Source organism: Procambarus clarkii, chromosome 44 (assembly GCF_040958095.1).
Source record: "Procambarus clarkii isolate CNS0578487 chromosome 44, FALCON_Pclarkii_2.0, whole genome shotgun sequence".
In the NCBI taxonomy this organism is placed as follows: domain Eukaryota; kingdom Metazoa; phylum Arthropoda; class Malacostraca; order Decapoda; family Cambaridae; genus Procambarus; species Procambarus clarkii.
In genome coordinates this window covers 10,885,373-10,908,736 of record NC_091193.1, presented here as the reverse complement: position 1 = coordinate 10,908,736, position 23,364 = coordinate 10,885,373, and the positions used below count along the sequence as shown (strand labels likewise).

General features: G+C 42.0%; 1 protein-coding gene across 1 annotated transcript; it reads left to right on the top strand.

Annotated features, from left to right (window-relative positions):
- The first annotated feature begins 289 nt into the window (after window positions 1-289).
- Window positions 290-3,345, top strand: LOC138350251 (uncharacterized). The gene is made up of 2 exons (XM_069300651.1): window positions 290-2,634; window positions 3,133-3,345. Exon 1 carries the CDS (start codon window positions 419-421, stop codon window positions 1,565-1,567), a length of 1,149 nt encoding a protein of 382 aa, XP_069156752.1. The 5' UTR covers window positions 290-418; the 3' UTR covers window positions 1,568-2,634; window positions 3,133-3,345.
- The last annotated feature ends 20,019 nt before the right edge of the window (window positions 3,346-23,364 follow it).

Sequence of the window (23,364 nt, the reverse complement as noted above, 5' to 3'; positions counted from 1 at the left end):
GCTCATCAAATTAATCAATGTAACACAGAACGTGTTTCATTATCTCAGGAAAAAAGGTATAAAATACACTTTTCCAGATGCACTTCTCTATTGGGTAAGACAAGCCCAGAGAGAAACTTATGGGAATAACTATGAAAATCTTCCGCATAAGTTAAAACACAATCTCGGTCTGTGGATAGACCAAGAAAATCACAACATTCCGCGTTGTGGAGGGAGACTTAAACACGCAGATATCAATCTAGATACCGTGCATCCATTGCTTTTACCAAAAAATCATTGGATCACAAGGTTGATTGTGTTGCATACACATCAACAAATCATCAAACATGGAGGAGTGTTAGACACACTCACACAAATCAGACAGCAGTACTGGATTCCTCAGGGAAGACAGTCAGTCAAATCAATCTTGAAGAATTGCATGATATGCCGAAGGTACGATGCAAGAACTTGCTCTTATCCAGGGCCACCACCCCTGCCAAAGGAACGAGTGGTCCATCTACAACCTTTCGAAACGACAGGAGTAGATTATACAGGAGCAATATATCTAACAGGGACTGCAGATAAGCAACCTATCAAGGCATACATCTGTCTGTTCACCTGTGCTACCACCAGGGCAGTACATCTAGAGGTAACACCCGATATGACTGCTCAATCATTTATTCAAGCTTTCCGCAGATTCGCAGCACGCCGATCATGCCCTAAGCTGATGATTTCAGATAACGGAGCAAACTTGGTAGCTGGAGAAGCATGTCTACGGGAAATCTGTTCCCATCCTGCAGTTACTTCCACACTGGAACAGCGTCATTGCAGATGGAAATTTATCCCTCCGAGAGCCCCATGGCACGGAGGATTTTATGAACGGTTAATAGGAACTGTAAAAGGATCCTTGAGAAAATCTCTACACCGTCAGAAAATCAATCTTCAAGAACTCCAGACAGTAATCACGGAAATAGAATCAAGGGTGAATAACCGGCCGTTGACTTACTTGTCTGAGGATCCTACTCAACATGAGCCGTTAAGTCCTGCCCACCTAATGTATGGAAGACTTCTGACTCCAGTACCATCTCTAGTGGATGATGAGATCAGAGATCCCTCATATGTGGGTCAGAGCGAGTTGGTTCAGGGGTATAAACATCTGTCCAGCATAATCCAAAAATGGAATGATGTTTGGACAAAAGAATATCTTACATCTCTACGAGAACATCACTATGGGGCCAATGTCCCCCATAATATAGCTAATCTCCAACCTGGCGATATTGTCTTGGTAGACAGTGATGGCCCTAGGGCTGACTGGCCATTAGGTAAAGTTGTCTCAGTCCATCCAGATAGTCAGGGGATTTTGAGAATAGTCAAAATCCTGTCTAAAGGAACAACTTCTCTGAAGACATTGGACAAACTCATCCACATGGAATCAGTGAGCCAGCTGCAGTTAGATCCTGAGAGACCTCAAGACACTCTAACTCCACAAGACCCACAGACTCCTAACAGACACAATCGTCCACAACGGACAGCAGCACAAAAGTGCAAGCAAAATTTGCACTTGTATTATCAATCCAATGGAGAGTAAATAAAAACATATGGTTACTATTGTCCTAAGTATTGGACTCTGTGCCAGTTCTCTCCCTCTGGAAGATGTGGGAAATTTTTACCCACCATATCTAATAATCATCTAAGAAATGTATAATGTCTATATCATATCTAAATCATATCAAAATCATATCTAAATCGTATAAAAATCATATTTGAATTATTAAAGATTCATTATATAGCTTGATCCTGGATGACAATGGCACCATGAACACGTACTCAACAGGGGCCCTTTTGATGCCTACGTGACTTTGTACATGATCTTTCAAGGATCCAGAAGCTTCTAGAAGGACTTCTTAATTAAAAAACTATTGGAACATTGATTCAACATCCGGTAGGATTAAAAATCGAATCCTTAATAAGATTCAGTGGTACTTTCAAATACTACTTATAATCTTTAAATCTTATATCTAATTATATTATAATCACATCTTATCTTAATCATAAGTCTAGACTGTAAAAATAATCAATCAATATTCATTGCAAGCTACCTCTCAAGGGAGAGGGGGAAGGCTCTCGGGGGGCGAGAAGCGCCCACGACGATGCCTCGCGGCACTCCGCTTTTGTTTACAAATGAGTGAACAAGTGACTGATCCTTAGCGAACATTACCAGCTCAAGGACACCTTATCTAATATTTTTTATCGCCAGTGAATACTCTCTAGAACTGGGGGAGTACCTGGACAATATCTACAAGGAAAATCCGTGAACATTCACATAAAATAGAGTGTATAGTGGAGATCAGTGACACGGTTTCCTCCACCTTCATTCATAAACTTTTATCTCGAATCATTCTTCTGCAACTGCAGGATAATCACGTAGCAACGCTACCAGATCATCATACAGCAACGCTGTAGCAAAATATCGTGCCTAAACTCAACAAGAGAGAGTTAATCAGTCTGGCAAACTTGTCAGACAGGCACCCCGACTGGCAGAGAAGTATATTGAAGGTTATTTGGTGTATGATTGGCCAATTGTATGCTTGTGTAGCTTTAATATCCTATAAATCTGTCTGTTGGTTAAAAAGCGAGGCTAAGCCTCACAAATCGGTACGTTTATTAAAATTATAGTGTAGCTGTGAATCTTATCCAAGCACTGAACCTCATGAGTGTCCATTCTGTCAGAAAAGAATTCAGCCTCAATAAGTAAAAACCTCATAAGTGTCCATATTGTTGGAAAAGATTCAGTCAAGCTAACTGTATCATATAAATTGAATATGTCTGCATATATATTTGAATATATAAATTAAGTTATCAATAGTTTGCTTAGTTAATTTTTAAGTTATCATATAAGTTCATTTAATTGAATATAATTAGTAGTTACTTAACAGTATTTAGACTACATTTAAGGTCATTTATTTATACTTTTACAATTTAATTTGTTGTTTATAGTATAAGAATCTATTGGCTGTTAAGTTATGGTGCTAGGTTAGACTATGTATGTTTAAATCCCTGATTTAAACAGAGCCAGTGTTCAGTCAGATAACTGAATTTATCAAATCTTATCCTTGTATAAAATACAAGCTGATGTGAGATCCCTGTCTACAGGTGGATTGGAACTTCTATCAACATAGTCATTCACCCCACCTGTCCCTTACAGCCCACAGTTTGTCATTAGGAAAAGAGGATCTAGGATTTACAACCCTAGCTAGAGATTTTAGTTGAATTAATTTGCAGACAGTAAATTTTTAATTTAGTTCAGTACAAGTCCCTGGTAGTCTCCTCTTATATCAATCCCAGCAGGTTTTTCCCACAAACCTAACCTAACCTATCTTTATAGGTTAGGTTAGGTTTGGTAGCCGAAAAAGTTAGGTTAGGTAAGGTTAGGTAGGTTAGGTAGTCGAAAAACAATTAATTCATGAAAACTTGGCTTATTAGGCAAATCGGGCCCTGCATAGTAGGCTGAGAAGTGAGTTCTGGCTACTAGGTACGACATATATATATATATATATATATATATATATATATATATATATATATATATATATATATATATATATATATATATATATATATATATATATATATATATATATATATCATTATACCCAAGATGATAATGGTATACTGTATGAAAAGATCAGCATGATATAACTATATATACGTACTCATGTGTCCGGCTTTGTGTGTATGCGTGAGTATGAGAATATGTATGATCAGTTGGGCTGTGTGTACTCATCTAGATGAGTACAAGGGGGTTGAGCTTCGGCTTTTTGATCAAACCTCTCAATCGTCAGTCAACTGGTGTACAAGTTCTTGTGTGTGTGTGTGTGTGTGTGTGTGTGTGTGTGTGTGTGTGTGTGTGTGTGTGTGTGTGTGTGTGTGTGTGTGTGTGTGTGTGTGTGTGCGCGCGAGATGCGTCTCAGTGACTGCTAGGAGGGAGTCCAAAAAAATTATGTATTCTCCTCAGATTCAAAAGATATTTGTCTTCGCAGTTACCTCAACATTTCGAAAGTCATATTGCCCTTGACCAGAGTATCAATCTCACATCTGACCTGACATCTAACCAGACCCTGACATCTTACCAAACCTGACATCTAACCAGACCCTGACATCTTACCAAACCTAACATCTAACCAGACCCTGACATTTTACCAAACCTGACATCTAACCAAACCTGACATCTTACCAGACCTGACATCTAACCAAACCTGACATCTAACCAGAACTGACATCTAACCAAACCTGACATCTAAAAAGACCCTGACATCTAACCAGACCTGACATTTAACTCTCCCCGACGACATCTAACTTGACCTCATATCTACCCTGTCTTGACTTCTGACTTAAATGTTATTTACTTCTGGAAGGAAAATGTCACATCTTTCTCTCTTCAGTTACTTCTTTCGTGACTTCTGCTCCCAGAAACGTGCACGCTGAGGTAGTCAGGGAATTATCGTCGCCTCGCAGCGGCTGCTCACAGCTACAGAGCCTAAGCTGAGGCAAGACTAGAGCTGTAACCTGTATCGTGCTTCCTAGTCATATCGTGCCATAACCTGCCACTGTGTGTTAGCTCTTACGCTACTGGCATCTAGTCATTCAATTACCATCTCCGCAGCTTCATTTTGAGGAGCTTAAACTGATGTTGTTCCATCACCAAGGCCGTGCATAGTCCAATGATGAATTATGATATATTAATACCTCATTACAACATAAGAGAAGCTAAGTTTGACTTCAGAACGCAGTGCAACTTACAATATCAATTCATAGACTCCCGACTCTTCACCAATCCATTGATTCCAGTTTTGCAACGGTCCCAAGATGCCTTTCTGGACCTCGTTGTCCAGGTCACCATGAACGAAGTTTCCCGGTCACTTGGCCACACGAAGATACGCCCCTCTGGCTTTGCAACACAGTCCTATTGAGCAGCTGTGTTTGATGTTGCGACAATACTGCCTTAATTTCAATTAGATGCTTGTATTACCATATCATGTACAGTGTTAATTATGGGGGGATTGTGTGCAGTAGTGGAGCGTTGTGTGATGGGGTGAGGGGGTGTGTGATGGGGTAGGGGGTTGTGTGATGGGGTGAGGGGGTGTGATGGGGTAGGGGGTTGTGTGATGGGGTAGGGGGTTGTTTGATGGGGTAGGGGGTTGTGTGATGGGGTGAGGGGGTGTGATGGGGTGAGGGGTTGTGTGATGGGGTGAGGGGGTGTGATGGGGTAGGGGGTTGTGTGATGGGGTAGGGGGTTGTGTGATGGGGTAGGGGGTTGTGTGATGGGGTAGGGGATTGTGTGATGGGGTAGGGGATTGTGTCATCAGGTGATTGGTTGTGGGGTGGGGTGAGGGGATTGTGTGAAGGGGTTGTGTGGTGGGATTGTGTGGTGTGGTGAAGGGATGTGTGAGCTGTATGATGGGGTGAATGGCTGTGATTGTGAGGTGATTGTGATCTATCCCCCTTTACCTATCCTCAAAACTTAACCCTCATGATTCTGGTACTAATTTTGTTGCAAACTAAATAGTTTGTTAAAGTTTGGTTTTATCCTTCACAAGTTGCGGATTCCCAGCTGGGTTGCATATTCCAGTAATGGTCTGACATAGGTTTTGACGATTACCTTGAAAGAGTCCAGATTTTGGAGACAATCGTTGGAGCAGGACGCAGGTTCGATCCCGTCTTCACGCTCTGGAAGTTTTCTCAATAATACACCACGTTATTGTGATCTCATTATGTATAGCTCTAATTAAGGTTCATTAAAGACGTTCTAATTGCCAAATTCTGCCCATGTTGCCCCTGTTTATGGGAGCCTCGGGTGTCAGTGTTGGAAGGGTAGGTCCCAAAGGTCCCAAAGGTCCCAGAGGTCCCAAATGTCCCAAAGGTCCCAGAGGTCCCAAAGGTCCCAAATGTCCCAAAGGTCCCAAAGGTCCCAAATGTCCCAAAGGTCCCAAAGGTCACAGAGGTCCCAAAGGTTCTAAACCTTTATCTCTTTCAGTAGACTTTTTGTAGACTTTTCACCAACAGTGTAGTCTACACCGTCACATACAGCCACCAACAGTGTAGTCTACACCGTCACATACAGCCACCAACAGTGTAGTCTACACCGTCACATGAACTTGAACTTTTAGAACAGTTTGCGTGTTATTGTACTTGGCGCAACAGGCGCACGTAGCTACTATTATGATCTAGAAAACAATCAGCACTCACAATCAGGAATCCCGGGTTCGATTTCCAGGCAGGGCGAAAATAGATGAGCACGTTTCCTTTCACCTAATGCATTTGTTCCCTTAATAATCAATAGTATATATATATATATATATATAACTGAAAACTCACACCCCAGAAGTGACTCGAACCCATACTCCCACAACTGGTATGTACAGGGACGCCTTAATCCGCTTGACCATCACGACCGGACAAAAGGAAGTGATAGCCGAGGCTATATCCGAGTATAGCCGAGGCGATAGCCGAGTCACTTCTGGGGTGTGAGTTTTCAGTTGTATATAGTCCTGGGGACCATTCAGGCTTGTTTGCATTTGTGTTCCTCACGTGTGCCCCAAAGAATGAGGTGATTTGATAAAATGCTATGCCCAAGATTACCATCCGAGTGCCGGCGGGGAAGTGGTTCTTATAGCCTCGGCTATCACTTCCTTTTGTCCGGTCGTGATGGTCAAGCGGATTAAGGCGTCCCTGTACATACCAGTTGTGGGAGTATGGGTTCGAGTCACTTCTGGGGTGTGAGTTTTCAGTTGTATATAGTCCTGGGGACCATTCAGGCTTGTTTGCATATATATATATATATATATATATATATATATATATATATATATATATATATATATATATATATATATATATATATATATATATATATATATATATATGTCGTACCTAGTAGCCAGAACGCACTTCTATGACTACTATGCAAGGCCCGATTTGCCTAATAAGCCAAGATTTCATGAATTAATTGTTTTTCGACTACCTAACCTACCTAACCTAACCTAACCTAACCTTTTCGGCTACCTAACCTAACCTAACCTATAAAGATAGGTTAGGTTAGGTTAGGTAGGGTTGGTTAGGTTCGGTCGTATATCTACGTTAATTTTAACTCCAATAAAAAAATATTGACCTCATACATAACGAAATGGGTAGCTTTATCATTTCATAAGAAAAAAAATAAAGAAAATATATTAATTCATGAAAACTTGGCTTATTAGGCAAATCGGGCTTTGCATAGTAGGCATAGAAGTGAGTTCTGGCTACTAGGTACGACATATATATATATATATATATATATATATATAAACAGGCATACTGTCCCCGACAATGGGAATTATATATTATATGACCTTCCTCAGTCTTAAAGTCTAGATGAATGGTCGTAACCTGTGCCCAAAAGCATACAACTGGACACTCACAGTCAAAATGACTGTCTCATTAAGTCATCAGGGCACTAAAGTGGCTATTTAAGAGTGGCAGTTAAAGACAAAATGGATGCAACTGAAGGATAAATAAAAATTAAATACATATTTTTTGGCAAATGGAAGATAAAGAAAATCAATTATAACTGCGATAACAAAAGTATAGACGATGTGAAGTCGTGCTGCGTCATCCACGGCGCCCATTATCGTCAAGGGAGCATCTTGCGCCATCCCCAGGCCTGGCGTCCAGAAGTGAATGGCGGCTCTGATTACCTTATACAGCGCTGAAGCCCGCTTATGTGAAGAAGATCTATGTGGTGTTTACAGAGATGCATTCTAAGCGCAATCTGAATTGACTCGTTTTGCGCTTGTGTTGAACTCTTCCCTGACTTGCTTCCCATAACACTATCTCATCCTCGTGTTAGAGTTCTCTCTCTCTGTCTCTGTCTCTGTCTGTCTCTCTCTCTCTCTCTCTCTCTCTCTCTCTCTCTCTCTCTCTCTCTCTCTCTCTCTCTCTCTCTCTCTCTCTCTCTCTCTCTCTCTCTCTCTCTCTCTCTCTCTCTCTCTCTCTCTCTCTCTCTCTCTCTCTCTCTCTCTCTCTCTCTCTCTCTCTCTCTCTCTCTCTCTCTCTCTCTCTCTCTCTCTCTCTCTCTCGCTCTCTCTCTCTCTCTCTCTCTCTCTCTCTCTCTCTCTCTCTCTCTCTCTCTCTCTCTCTCTCTCTCTCTCTCTCTCTCTGTCTCTCTCTCTCTGTCTCTTTCTCTCTCTCTCTCTCTCTCTCTCTCTCTCTCTCTCTCTCTCTCTCTCTCTCTCTCTCTCTCTCTCTCTCTCTCTCTCTCTCTCCCTCTCTCTCTCTCTCTCTCTCTAATGACTATATCCATAATAATGAAACAATTTCAGATTCTTCTCTAGCCAAGAAGCACAGAGGATTCTCAGGAAATCAATTACACACGCGCCTCCGGCAACACATGTTCTACTGTTCAACCCAGGCTGAGTTGAACAAGTGCACAGCCAGAGAAACAACCACACGGGAGATGTGCACCACGAGAACACAAACAACTCTGAATAGAACAAGTTTACAATCGCATTAACATTCAAGGCTGAGTTGATCAAATACACAACCACAGTTAGGAAAGGCTGGGCTGAACAAGTGTGCAACTGTAAGGAACACGGAAACATTAACATTAAATTAATATAATGAAACATAAAATAAATATCGAACCTGGGACTCGAGTGATGAGGCTTACAAAGACGGCTTGTAACATTTGCAAACTAAATAATATATAAAAGGAACATTATGAGTGATATTGTAATTAATTTATTTTTATATACAGGTATGAATGACAGTAAGGATTGTAGGAGCAGTAGTAATGATAAGTGCAACCTGTCCTCAAGGAAATACATAATAATCTATTAAAAAATAGATTACAAGACAACTAAGAATGATATTATTTCACGTAATTTCCTTTCCATTTGTCGTGATGAGAGCATCGGTGTTGGATCATCAGCCGGCCAGCCATTAGGCCTCAGGGAGGCTTTTTACTGTGTTGTACACGAGGAGACTTTTTATATAAAAGTTGTTTTTAAGGATCCAGAAGTAGTGAGTTAAATTGTATCCTAGGTAATTAAAGATCGCTTGGCTCTTGTTTATAAGGATAGGCTGTATAAATATGCTCATTAATCCACCAGCTAAACACCCTGTTTATGAATGAAAAATATTTACACGCAATTCACACCTGATGACGTATGAACGTTTCTCGAACAGTGTTTTGCTGACGACCTGTGTTCGAGTCCCCCCTCTCACCTCTACAAATGCTTCACACACGTACTCCAAATGCAAATAATTGGCAACAGAGCCTAACCTAACCTCAGCCCGTTTTTATCAACAAATGCCAAAAGCTCGTAAATGCAGCCGCCAAACCCCCCTGTTTATGAATGATAAACACTTTACACACAACTCACACCTTATGACGTTCGAACATTTCTCTAAGAGTGCTTTGCTGGCGCCCTCTGGTCGACCCGCACCTCGTAAAGGCTTCACCCACGTACTTCATATATAAATTATCGCCAACAGAACACAAGCACCTAACCTAACCTACACCTAACTATACATAGAACTTTAATATATAATAATATTAACTTATATATCAGAACAAACCAATTTTCAACACACGATACATTCAAATCTATGAATGTGTCTTGGGAGGAACGGCTGCTGCTTTAACGCGCCTGGCGTGAGGACAGCTTGCTCGGCCCTTTGCTTCCACCGGTCAAATCAGTAAAAACGTTGCTACGGGAGCTACGGGATGTATTAAGTGTGACGAGAGAACCTAAAGTGTTGCTGCCTTCTGCACGCACTACTGTCAGCTAAGGGCAGAGTGTGTTCAGTCAGTTGATGTGTTTTAATAGATTCGGGCACTTGAACTAGTCGTTCCTTGTTTAGCATGATCTTGGAATTGTTTTGTGGGGATTGGTGATGGACAAGCATGAAACCAGGGCAGGAAACGCCGCTACTTCTGCATGTGGGTTAACGATGACTCGCGAGAGTTCAGTGTTTTGCTGTCAATACCGGTTGAAGACAGGCCTTTACTGATGTGGCTAATTGACACACATGTCGGTACCTTGGATCCTACGTTCAGTGTTTCTCGTCTTGTGATGAATATTTACGACGTCTTGTAAGATTTGTGGATGGAAAGGCATGTCGCAGGGAATGTTTTGTGTGACCTCACTCGTCGAGGTACACCTGCGTTCTCTTCCTTCACCACCAGGTAAGGTTAGGTTAGGTTAGGTTAGGTTAGGTTAGGTTAGGTAGTCGAAAAAACATTAATTCATGAAAACTTGGCTTATTAGGCAAATCGGGCTTTGCATAGTAGGCTGAGAAGTGCGTTCTGGCTACTAGGTACGACATTATATATATATATATATATATATATATATATATATATATATATATATATATATATATATATATATATATATATATATATATATATAATCTTTGGACAACACCCACCAGTGGGACTCGAACCCAGAAAGCACAACTACCTTCCAGTAGCTGGCATAACTAGTATGCTTTAACCCACTACGCCATCAGACCTTACAAAAGAAGTAGATAGTTCGAGATATATATATCTCAAACATCTCTACCTCCCGAAGGCACCAGATGAGTGAGGGGTCAGTCTGCAATTTTCGTCAAGCCACTGTCAATGTGAGAGAACTCGTGTCCAGCTTATAAGCCTATACTTGCATAAACCACAAGTGAAGATAAACAATCTTTGGACAACACCCACCAGTGGGACTCGAACCCAGAAAGCACAACTACCTTCCAGTAGCTGGCATAACTAGTATGCTTTAACCCACTACGCCATCAGACCTTACAAAAGAAGTAGATAGTTCGAGATATATCTCGAACTATCTACTTCTTTTGTAAGGTCTGATGGCGTAGTGGGTTAAAGCATACTAGTTATGCCAGCTACTGGAAGGTAGTTGTGCTTTCTGGGTTCGAGTCCCACTGGTGGGTGTTGTCCAAAGATTGTTTATCTTCACTTGTGGTTTATGCAAGTATAGGCTTATATATATATATATATATATATATATATATGGATCCTCCTATATATATATCCTATATATATCCTATATATCCTATATATATCCTATATATCCTATATATATATATATATGGTTGCGTCTTGGGCACTAGTCCAACTTCAGAGGAATTCGAAGAAGTGTTTGACTTGCAACAATGATCGAACCCGTCTGTGACATTCATCAATGTTTCCCATTGTTGTGTTCTTCAAGAGATCCATAACCTTTAAGCACCTTTTTGCATTATTATTTTTGTATCAACCCATGTATATCGTATATATATATATATATATATATATATATATATATATATATATATATATATATATATATATATATATATATATATATATATATATATATATATATATATTGTAGGTACTTAACTAATGCACGTAAATAGTTGGCTTTCTTTCCATTTCAGGTATGAAATTTCTTCGAGGACAGACACCGACCAATCCTGAGGTAAGTTTCCATTCCCTTATGTTTACATAGCTTAATTGTAATTAAGCTTAATTGTAATTAAGCTTAATTGTAATTAAGCTTAATTGTAATTACATCTATCAACCCCAGAGTGTGGGAGGAGTTGTTGTTGTTGTTGATTTACGGGCGATAACGATGCGCTCATTGTAGGAGGTGTTCATCATGGTCGGGCGCGCCTATTTTGTGGAGGATGTTGTGTACAAGCAAGTGGAACGATTGATGATTGATGAAGATTAAGCCACCCAAAAGGTGGCACGGGCATGAATAGCCCGTAAGTGGTGGCCCTTTTGAGCCATTACCAGTATCAAGAGCTGGTACTGGAGATCTGTGGAGGTGCGACTGCACCCTCCGTGACGGGAGATGTCTCCCGTGGCCAGTGGAACGCCCCTCGTTTGATAAAAGCCTCAGGAGCTCTATAGCTAAGAGTCTCGTTATGCTTCAAGGCCAAAGTTATACCAATTAACGCGACTGACGTCGGGAAGAGGATGGTAAGGAATGGGACCTGGGGTGATAAGAGTCTTCGGGCGCAGTCGTTCTCTTAGCTAGGTCTGGGGAGGCTTCTTGCTTGCTGAAATTCTTCCAGAAGTGAGCTGGTCGGCCAATTCTTGTGGAGGACTGAGCTGGGGAGGGACAACGAGGTGGTGTTGGCCCTCATTGTGTGAGTGTCTACACACAGGCCTGGGGATGGGAGCGCCGGCACAGACAACTAGGTATAAGCCCCTGTCTACAATGTGCTTCTTACCACTTTTTTTCCCAAAAAATGAAACAATTATGGCATTAAAGAGTTGCCGGTGAGTGGGAAGACAGTAAAAAGTTTAATAAATATTCGGGAAACAAACAGCGGAACATCTAAGATATTGGTTCATGTAGATTATGTTTTTTTTTTGTCTTGAGGAGAGTATTGCTGTTGCACCATCAGCTAAGCCAGCCATCATTGCTCGATTTTGCAACACGGCCGAATTGAATTTTCCCGATTAGACAAAATTGTATATAAATTTTTTCGGTAAAGATGCTGATAATAATAGTAATTGATTTTGTGGGGATAATGAAATGTGCGAAGAACTGGTTTACCTGGTAACGTTACCTGAACAGCCCATACCACATGGGCTGAAATATGTTAGTAAAATCATTGTCTAATCAACAGGTTGACGTTTCAAAAACAGTTTGCATGATAACTGACGGTGTACCTTTTAAGGAGTTGAAATACAAAATACTAAGGTCGTAAGTGACTGGAATAACTCTGAAATTTGTAGAAAATGTGGTTTGAAAATAATGGAATTAAATCCATGAAATTTTTGACTGAAAAAAATTGACAATGTCAATAGTAATAGACCTTTCATCGACATATTGACAAGTCATTGATATTGATGATGAACTTTAAATCTTATTATAATAGTAGTCTTAGTGGTGAAGGTAGTGGTGCGTGCATAGTTCTCAAGACGACCAAAGACAGAAATAATAGAAAAAATGTCTTCGTTGATGCAGCAGTAAAAGTCTCAGTGAGAGTAAATTATGCAAATTTTCCTTTTAAGAATGATTTCAGGTATTTTGTTCTCCATGGGCACGCTATAGATCTTCGTAAAACATAATCGCCAATTTGGACACGTGCTCTCAAAAAGGCTTACCGTTCCAGAAATTAAATTAATTTATAAGGAGAATAGGGGGGAATCTTGCAGAAAAATTTGAAGCGCAAGAAGTAGAGAGTATTGAAGATGAGCCCTCAAGTGCTCCTCAAGTTCATTATTGCTTACAGTAGCCTCAAACACAGTAGACCACATCTCTGTTAGAGGCCACGACAACACAGCTCAACTAATGTTGTCGCTTTAATCTATGTCGCGCTAATAAATGTGCTGATTATATCATTATTAAACCCCCCATCCCTCTGGTGTGTGTCTGTGTCTACCCACTCTGTGTACAGAACATCATTTACACCGTTTTTTGACTTTGATAGTACAATGTCTCTTAGATAATAATAACACTTTACATATGTAGCAATATTCAACCTCATATAGTCATGACAACAGGGCGGTTCTCTGGGCCCTTAGAGAGACCAGAGGACAGCAGCAGTGGACGTAAGATTAGTAGATATCATCTAACTGACTATAGCGTCAACAGCTGTGAACGACCAGGACACGCGTGTGTGTCGCTCGGATATTAGGCGAGGCAGTATAACCAGCAGGAGAGTCAATTAATTACGTACTTGTGAGTTGCTCCTGTATGCCCACAATGGCGTCCTGACGACACGACCTGTTCAGCAGTTAGGGGAATGAGGAGGTTTTGCCGTCGGGACAAAAGTCTTCCACCGTTAATATTCAATACTTATGCGGTATTTTTTATTTTTCTTATGCAATTTCTCGCGTTCGCAATACACAATATATATATCATAAACATGGCCGTGGGCTCGTGAAGGCGTGTTGACACTACAACCACAAACTGGAGAACGAAGGCCTGCCACTTTGAAGAGCTCCCAGGCGGAGTTATAGGACCCCGCCCTGGCCAAGAGCCCCCCAGAGGGCGCCACGCTGGACCAAGCCAACACAAACACACCATAGATGTACCTCTGGGGGCCCCCAATCATTATTTCATATGCAAATGTGTACAAACTCGTCGTGTGACCGGAGGAAAGAGGTCACTGGCCACAATAGGTTCTGGGAGAAGGTCCGTCGAGGGTGCAGTCTTCTCCTCCTGCTTTCTCGTGGATGACACAGGCGATCTTTGAGATCTTTTAAATCTGTTCGGAACTTTAAGCTCCTGACTGAGCTCCACTGAGTACACACTTTTTTTACTTTCTTTGATTAGTGACCCTAGCATCAGTGAGGGGGGGTCACGGTGACCCCATCATCAGTGAGGGGGGGTCACGGTGACCCCAGCATCAGTGAGGGGGTCAGGTGACCCCAGCATCAGTGAGGGATCACAGTGACCCCAGCATCAGTGAGGGGGTCACAGTGACCCCAGCATAAGTGAGGGATCACAGTGACCCCAGCATCAGTGAGGGGGTCACAGTGACCCCAGCATCATTGAGTGGGGGGTCACGGTGACCCCAGCATCAGTGAGGGGTCACAGTGACAACTCCCAGTTTTGCCTTCCAAGAAACACTGGAAAAGAACAGCCATAACTATCGAGGTGGCTGAAGTCGAGGCTGTCAAAGTAATGTCTTTCCCCACCTCCCCCTCCCCCCCCCCTCTCTCTCACTCTAGCCCTATCCACCTCTTCCCCACCTCACCTCTCGCCTCTTTTCCTCCACTCAATCCTCCTCTCAGCCCCCCTCCTCTTCCCCTGTTTCCTCCCTCTCTCCTACAATATCATTAATCTGAATTGGCCACTGGCTCATATTGGTCTTTCATGATCAATATTTTTTAATGTACTTTTCATTCTGCGTGAAGACGTGGTCAGGTCTGGCTGGTTATAATCACCACCCATTTTCCCCATTTTCCCTGACATGTCGCATCAGGAAAATCTTTGCGTGCCATGTCTCACTTCCTTCTCTGGAGTCAATTGGTTACCAGTCAATTATGCCACGACTCAAGTCTCCCATTGCTAAGAGGTCTGCTCTCAGTCTGTGGCACACCCACGACGACTCTCTTACCATCCGATGAAAAGATTCCCACGATGCAGTCTCTGTAGCTCGTTGTCGCCTCTATAGGAATTCCTTCAAAACTCCAGTTTCTTTCTACCTATACTGTCACTCCTCCTCCTCCGGTGGCTGTGGGACACTGGGTCAGAGAGGTGGGTATGAAGGAGTGGAATTTACGGGACTTTAAGGCTGATGGAAAGTTTACAGTGAGTAAATTCTGAGGGGAACATGTTAGGAGGAAGTGCGGGAGGAGGTTTGTAGGTGGGATGGAGAGGTACAAGTAGCTTGATGGCCAGTGGGTGGCGAGTGATGTGCGCGAGGCACTGATGGAGGAATGTTGGACTTTCATTGATTATTATTAACATCTTTATTGACAAAATTAATTACAATTTTGCCTAATCTGAGGATTTTGATAGGTCTTATTAAAGTGAAGATAATGCTAGTATTCACTGTCACGCAGGGCAGAGGGTCATACATAAGACAATAGGTCTAAACTGTAGGCTGAAGCACATATATATCATTGTTACAATCAAAGTTTTAATGTATGGATTCGTGAAAACAACTTTCTATTGTGCACTGCCACATAAGGGCAGGGATGGGTTCATAAGTGATACAGCTTAGAAGTAATATAAATAAAAATTGTTCTTCATTCTTTAAAATGGACAAGCAAATTTTGGGTAAATTGTTAGGATGTCGTCCAGAACACCTGAGTCAATAAAATAGTTACACAGTTGGTGGTACAAGAGGCCAGGAGGTCTAAAGTCCTTTACGGTTTCACATTCATCAATATAGTGTTCTAGTGAATGCATTAAAGGTTTATCACAGTTTACAATCTGAATATTCTGGTAGTGGCTCAGCCTCACTAACCTGCCAGATGTGTCTATAGCCAAGGCGAATGTTGGACTTGTCATCTTTGGTCGGAGGGAGGGTTTTATTGGTCGCCTGGTTCTTCGTCTCTTGTCAGCCTTGGGAATCCCAAGGGGAGGGGACGGAAATGGTGAGGCACGTTTCCTTTCACCTAATGCCTCTGTTCGTCTAGTAGTAAATAGGTGTACCCGGTAGTTAGTCAACTGTTGTGGCGTTGCATCCTGGGGAGGGTCCGTAGTTGGACCTTGGAGGAACCTCGATACCAGCCTAACGTGTATACATACACAAGCTACCTGTCCCCCTGACAAAGTAAATTATTACAATTCTACCCGAGATTGTGGCTTTTGGTTTATTTATGCTGCCATTCATTTGTTCTTGCAGTGTATCGCTTATATATGGGTGTTGCTCTTTCAATTGATAATGGGGCTGTGTTCTCTTTCTCTTGTCTCACTCTCTTCTCTTCCTGTTTACTGCCAACTCTTCTCTCTTTATTCCTTCTCTCTACCCTGCCCCTTTCTTTGTTCAATCTTTGTTTTATTTCCTACTTGATCACGTTGCTTTTTCCAAGAAGAACCTTTCAAATTCCCCTTTATGTTCTCAGATCTCTTCTTCGGTTCATTAGGATTCTTGGAGCGGCTTCATTTGTAAATATCAGCTTCAGTGGTCCAGCTTCCCCGGTGTACGACCCCAGCCTGCACACTATCCCCCTAAGCTCCCTCGAACTCTTGAAGGCGTCTCCCTCTCAGGCGATCTATGGCAGGTTCTCTGTAAACTGCTTAAGCTTTGCCTCGGTTTCTGCAGTTATCTGTGGTAGTCCCTGAATTGTTATTTATCGTTCTCTTCTTTTGTATTATCTTCTTCGATTGTTCTTTCATTTATTGTCAATGTGTATATATGTATATCTACTGGGGTCCTCCACACACGACCCCTTCTCCAACGTCCTCCAGTCCTCCATACACCCCCCTTCTCCATCGTCCTCCACACACCCCCCTCTCCACCGTCCTCCACCCCCCCCCTCTCCACCGTCCTCCACACCCCCCTATCCACCGCCCCCAGCCTCCCCCCCCCCCGTCCCCCACCTCCATACAGACCCATACGTTTCATCACATTGCCTCAGACTTACAATTCCGAGCAAGTATCCTGACCCAGCGGTCAGAAACGAGCACTGATGGTCCCTGGCCAACTTGTCTGACCGCATACGATCTTCCCCGGCCGGTGTTCCGCCCCTCGATCCTGTTATACGTGTCGCCAGATGATAATTGATTTTAGACATTTATATTGCTTGTCTGATCTGAATAAAAAAAAATATTTTGGTGTTGATCTGGAGCTCTGATTGTGAAATTGATGTCCCTCGGGCGATTGGGTGATTGGTGCACCAGTTCTCGCTGTAAATAGTGAGTGGTCAAGTGGTGTAGTTGTTTGGTGCACATCATCACTATTATCTTCACCATCGCTGTGTCAATGTCAAGATCTATGTCTAAGTCATATATAAAAGACAAAAGCTCAGGTTGTTTAATTAACGGGGGGGAAAAAAAACGCAATTTGGCATTTTGTTAGAAGATAATGTATATATCAAGAATTGTTAATTTAATTTTGTTTTATAGTTTGTCGTGGAAGGTGATGATTTTCGATTATTCTCCAGAAATTTGTATAAAGTTCTTATTTTCAGAAGTTTAATTGCCAACGAAATGGATGCTGGCTTTGGTTTGTTTTTAAGGCGCACGCACACACACACACACACACACACACACACACACACACACACACACACACACACACACACACACACACACACACACACACAGTTTCAAATGTAGATATGATAGAGCCCAGTAGGCTCAGGAATCTGTACACCAGTTGATTGACGGTTGAGAGGCGGGACCAAAGAGCCAAAGCTCAACCCCCGCAAGCACAATTAGGTGAGTACAATTAGGTGAGCACACACACACACACACACACACACACACACACACACACACACACACACACACACACACACACACACACACACACACACACACACACAGTATCACAGTTTTCACACAATACCTGATAGTTATCTGTCAACCTCAAGCTGGAGTCATTTTAAGCCATGACTTCAGCTATTTGCAAGACCGTAACATTACTCACACTGCCAGAAACATTGGCTCTTGGGTTCTGCACCCAAAAGGTCGAATATAAGTCGACATCATTTCATAATAATCAGGCATTCGATGAATCTATGCACCTCCAGGATGGCATCCAGTCTATAAATTCTTCCCTTTTTTGTGCTACAAGAATCTATAATACAGAAAATAATAGAAATAAGGTTATTTACCTTTAACCATTCTATATCCTTTATAAAGTTGAGCTTGTTGTTACTGCTTTGTGTTATGGAGTTTGTAAAGCTGGAATCTTAAGCTCTTACGTTTGGTTCAGGTTCAGAGGTGATGAAGCAAGTGTTTCTATGTATCTGTGTGTTATGAGGCTTCAGCTCCCGGACCCCTGGCTATGTAGCAATCCATTATTTGATGCTATTTTAGTACTCAAGCATATATATATAGTCTCACTGTGCTAGGAAACCTCTGTGCAGCATTCACTATGAATTACACACATGTTTAAAAATGGTCTTCAGAAGCCATTCACTATAACACTCTTCATAGACTCTATTATATATTAACTTCCTGTTGGACGTGAGGAATGGAAGGGAACTATTAGAAGAAAGCGCCTAGCCATTACGACTGTATAGCACTGTGAAGGGAACAGAATAAAGATTTGGGATGGGACGGAAGGGAAAGAATGGTGTCCAACCACTTGGACGGTCGGGGATTGAACGCCCGATCTGCACGAAGGGAGACCGTCGCTCTACCGTCCACCCCAAGTGGTTGTTCCAAAATAGACATGAACACAGGCGATTTTGGCAGCCACGTTAGCCACATTCAGTGGAGTGCTTCCCGCCAAACACACACACCGAAACTACGACGTTGATACAACGTTCGAACAAGTTTTAACACTTGCTAACCATTTATAACAACCAATATAGCAAGTTGTAACAACGTTCTAAAACGTCATAAACACGTTAAGCCAAGACGTACAAACTTTATTACAAGTTGTAACAAGCGGAAAATAGAGACATTTTCGGTTTGTGTTTCCCGGGTTTCACTTTGGCATTGAAAGGTTTGTTAAAGACATTAACATCTAGGACATTTATGTGGACACTGAGACACGCTAGTGAGGCAACCTGTCGTCTCCAGTACTATGCATCTCATTTTGATGTCAAACTCCCCCAACGGACATAATGATGTACTATTAATCATAGCGGTTCACAAACATTCTCGTTTTCTGTGGGCGGATCGCTCAGTTAGGTTAGGTTAGTCTCGGGTGTTTTAATACATCATTTTCTGTCCGTTATGACCACTGGAAAGAACGGATTGTGTGAGGTGGAGGATCTTCAACCCGTCCTCTTGAATAGCACATCGTATTTTGACGTACAAATCCCCCTACGGCAAAAAATGATGTACTAAAAATCATCGTGGCTCGCAAAATTGACGTGATATCCCCGTTTTCTATTTGTAAGTCATCGGTTAGGTTAGGTACGGGCAATTTAGTACATTAGTGACGTCGTGAATGCTCGTGAGGACGGACTGCATGGGAGCTCAGCCCCCCCCCTCCCCCTCCTCCCCCCTCAGCTTTGATTCCTAACTGGTTATTTATAAAAATATGTTGATTGCTAGACTCGTGGAACTGTAAATACAAATCCTCCACGACCAATAACATGGCCACAGGTACCAGGTTCGGAATGCAACAATGTCACAGTAAAATCAAATGTCCATAATCTCGCCACACAAATAAATATATTATGAAGTGGTCGCACCGTAATCTGTCAAAGCCAAGCCTGTGTAACAGAGAGCCATAATTATACTTCATGCATTTAATACATATTTTTTTTTTACACAGCGTATTAAAAATATTGAATGAAAATATAATAAAGTTATACCCCCTTCAAATAATAAATCCAGAGTAAGAAAAGTCTCGTGTAATAATTCATGTAGCTCATTAGTCTATTACCACCTTACAGTTGACATATAAGCCACATACTCATCTATGCACACCACTGTCAACAACAATGGCAACATGTCAGTCAATTCTCGGTTAAACGTCTATTCTTTTTTAAAGATCAATATTACGAAAGCACAAATAAACTAAATAATTTATAGCCCTTCAACGAAGGTTATAATCAAAGCGGTACTCAAAATACAGACAATTACAAAAAAAACAAATACTCTATAAGCAATGTCCTGAAAATATTAAAGAGAATGTCACTTCTGCCTACCAGGAGATATATAAATTTTCTAGCTCAAAAAAAAAATATATATAGGTTACCAAAACACTTCTCATATTGGTACATGATCAGAGCAAAGTCCAATACACAGTGAGGCTGATGGGTCGATAAAGATTCTTCAAGTAACCTCGTGTGTATGTCCAGTATATATTCATCATTATTCTCTTGGCGCTATGATGCCACACCCATCACTCCCGGCACCGGTGTGGCTGACCTGTAGGGAAGGGGGTGGCAGGGAGGGGATGTGCACGGGGTGTGCCGAGCCTGTTCATTGCCCCACAACTCCCTGACGTAAATGGAAACAGATTTACCCTGGAACGCGACGCAGTTCTCCTTGGCTGTTGCGTCTTGTGTTTGGGCGATACCTTCTTTATATGAGCAATAGATGTCCCAGGTCATCTGAGTCTGACTCCTCTCATCGAGATGAAGATCAACGTTGCATCGCGAACTTCCTAGTGAATGCTGACGGCTACAAATGCCAGGGGCTTTCACTGCCAAATTAGCAGCGCAGCTATTTGTCTAGGTACACGCGGTCAGATACCTGATGGGAATACTGCAGGGCATTACCAAGTAGCCCCGTTGCTCCTCCAGACTCCAGACGATTTGTTTCTGAACTTCAGGAACGACCAGAAAGAGGGTAGTCGACGTGTCGACTACCCTCTTTCTGGTAGTTGTAAAGACAACATTTCTGTTGTTTCTGGTCGTTGTAAGACATTGTTGTGTCTTACATCGACTACTATCACAGACCAGTAATTCCTGTCAAAGGACAGAGTACTCTCGACTTTTCGGGGAGTCATGCCCAATACATTCTTACTGTCGAACAGGTCTGCATGTTGAACAGTGGTTCATGTGGCTCGCCCTGCTTCACCAGGGCTTAAAACATCGGTTCGGCCCCGGCACTGAGGGCTTCAAATAGGCAGAACTTCAACGATCGCAGACCGTCAAAGGTCGAGCACTCTGTCTACGTGACGTCAAAGAACCATGTGAGTTCTACGGCCCAATCACAGACGCTCTAGTCGTTGGATGGCTTTATACATCTCCTCCCATTGGTCACAAGATCAGTGAAGTGTCGTTGATGGAGATGATGTGAGACGTCTACCAGACGTATATCTCGAATGTGACCTAACATCCACTTCATTATAAGTATGTTTTGTAACTTATCGTAAACAAAGTATTGCTTGAGAGTCCTTCATGCTGGCTGCTTGTGAGTATGGCTCACAAGGTGTCATAATAACATGTACTCACATGTGCTTACATGGCGTGTATCAGTCATGATTGTCTAACTAAACATTTATATATAAAAAGCGAAAGGTTAGAAATGTTTATATTCTCTTTATTGTAATATTTACCCGAATTTAATCAATTGATAAAATGAAGATTTTTATAATTGAATTAGTTCAATATTTAAAGGAATTTAATGAATATACATTGGGGTTTGTGTGAATGACTTTCATTAGACGTCAGGAGCAATGTTGCTCATTGCAAAAGCAAATTATTTTCTGCAGTCAGCCTATCTCTGATTTCATGAAGGATCTCTCTCTGAGATAGTGATGCTGGAGCGTGAGATAATTCAAATTACGCATCTGCAATATCAGAATTTTGTTGAGGAAAGCTGAATCCAGAATTTCTCAATTTAATGTCAGTTCAGTTGAAATATTGTTTCACCTCTCTTTTTTTTTTCCATTCGATACATTTTCAGATGCAACAGAAGGAATTTGAACCCATTCTATTTTATTTTTGTTGGAGGAGGAAAGTATTCCTTTAGCCATTCTTCGCCGGTCAGACAAGTGAAATGTCTGACAGACGAAATGTCTGAAATGTCTGTTCACAGACGCCTGTCATTGACATTTTTGGACTCTTCCATGGAGGAAAACATAAATATGTTCACTGCTCTCTCTCCCCCCCCCCCCCACCAAACCCCCGGGGCTCCCGGTAACAGTCTGCCATGAGAATGTATCGCACGGAACCCCAGCGGAACCCCCAAGAGAGCCGTGCGGCTCCCCGGAACCGAACGGAACCTTCCCCCCCCCCCTCCTCCAACCTTCCCCTCGAGGGTTTCGGAGAGCACGAATGAGGGCCACTTTACCAGACCACACACTAGAAAGTGAAGGGACGACGACGTTTCGGTCCGTCCTGGACCATTGTCAAGTCGATTATTCTTCAGCCACGTTAATTGTGACTCATCGCCTGCACGAATGAGGGCCACTTCGTCTAGTGTAGTCGTTTCCGAGTCGTTTTCCTGCATGCTTTTGTGGCTGTTTATGGAGTTAGTCGCAAAGATTGTGGCTCTTTCACACTTGGTCACTACTGGTACTCTTACACTGAAGAAGTGTGTATTGACATTCCAGTGACTTATCCAGGTTTATATTTTCCACTCATGCCCTCGCGCGCCCCTCTCCTGAGTATTAGTGATCTCCATGATCACAACAATCTTGTATGGTGTGATCATGTCGCCTTCTACCCCTTTTTTCCCTAGGGGAAGTAAGGCTATTTAACCTTTCTTCGTATGTCAGACCTTAAAGTTTAGGAATAATCATTTGCAGCAAGTAATTTTTTTTTACATTACATATTATTTTTATATTAAATTAAATATGCCAGTAGTGTTCTAACGTGTATGATAACCTCCCAAAAGCTTATTGTCCAGGTTTACGAAGATAAAGGGCAAATGTTGACCAAGAATGCGTGTGCCGCTGATGTTATCATCCTCATGTATGCCACAGCTGACTGGCGGTATTATGTCCACTTGAAGAACAGTTTTAGTTTGTCCGACTCCAGCCGTTGTCTCTTCTCCCACGTGTTGAGGAGCCCCCATGTCTGATCTTTCTTTCTTGACTGCTTCTCTGACATTGATGAGGAGCGGCATGAGACCTGGTACTGATCCCTCGGGTACTTTGTTCTCTCTCTCTCTCTCTCTCTCTCTCTCTCTCTCTCTCTCTCTCTCTCTCTCTCTCTCTCTCTCTCTCTCTCTCTCTCTCTCTCTCTCTCTACATATATATATGTATATATATATATATATATATATATATATATATATATATATATATATATATATATATATTATTACTGCTTCCTGTCGAATAGAAAGCCACGGTCCAGTT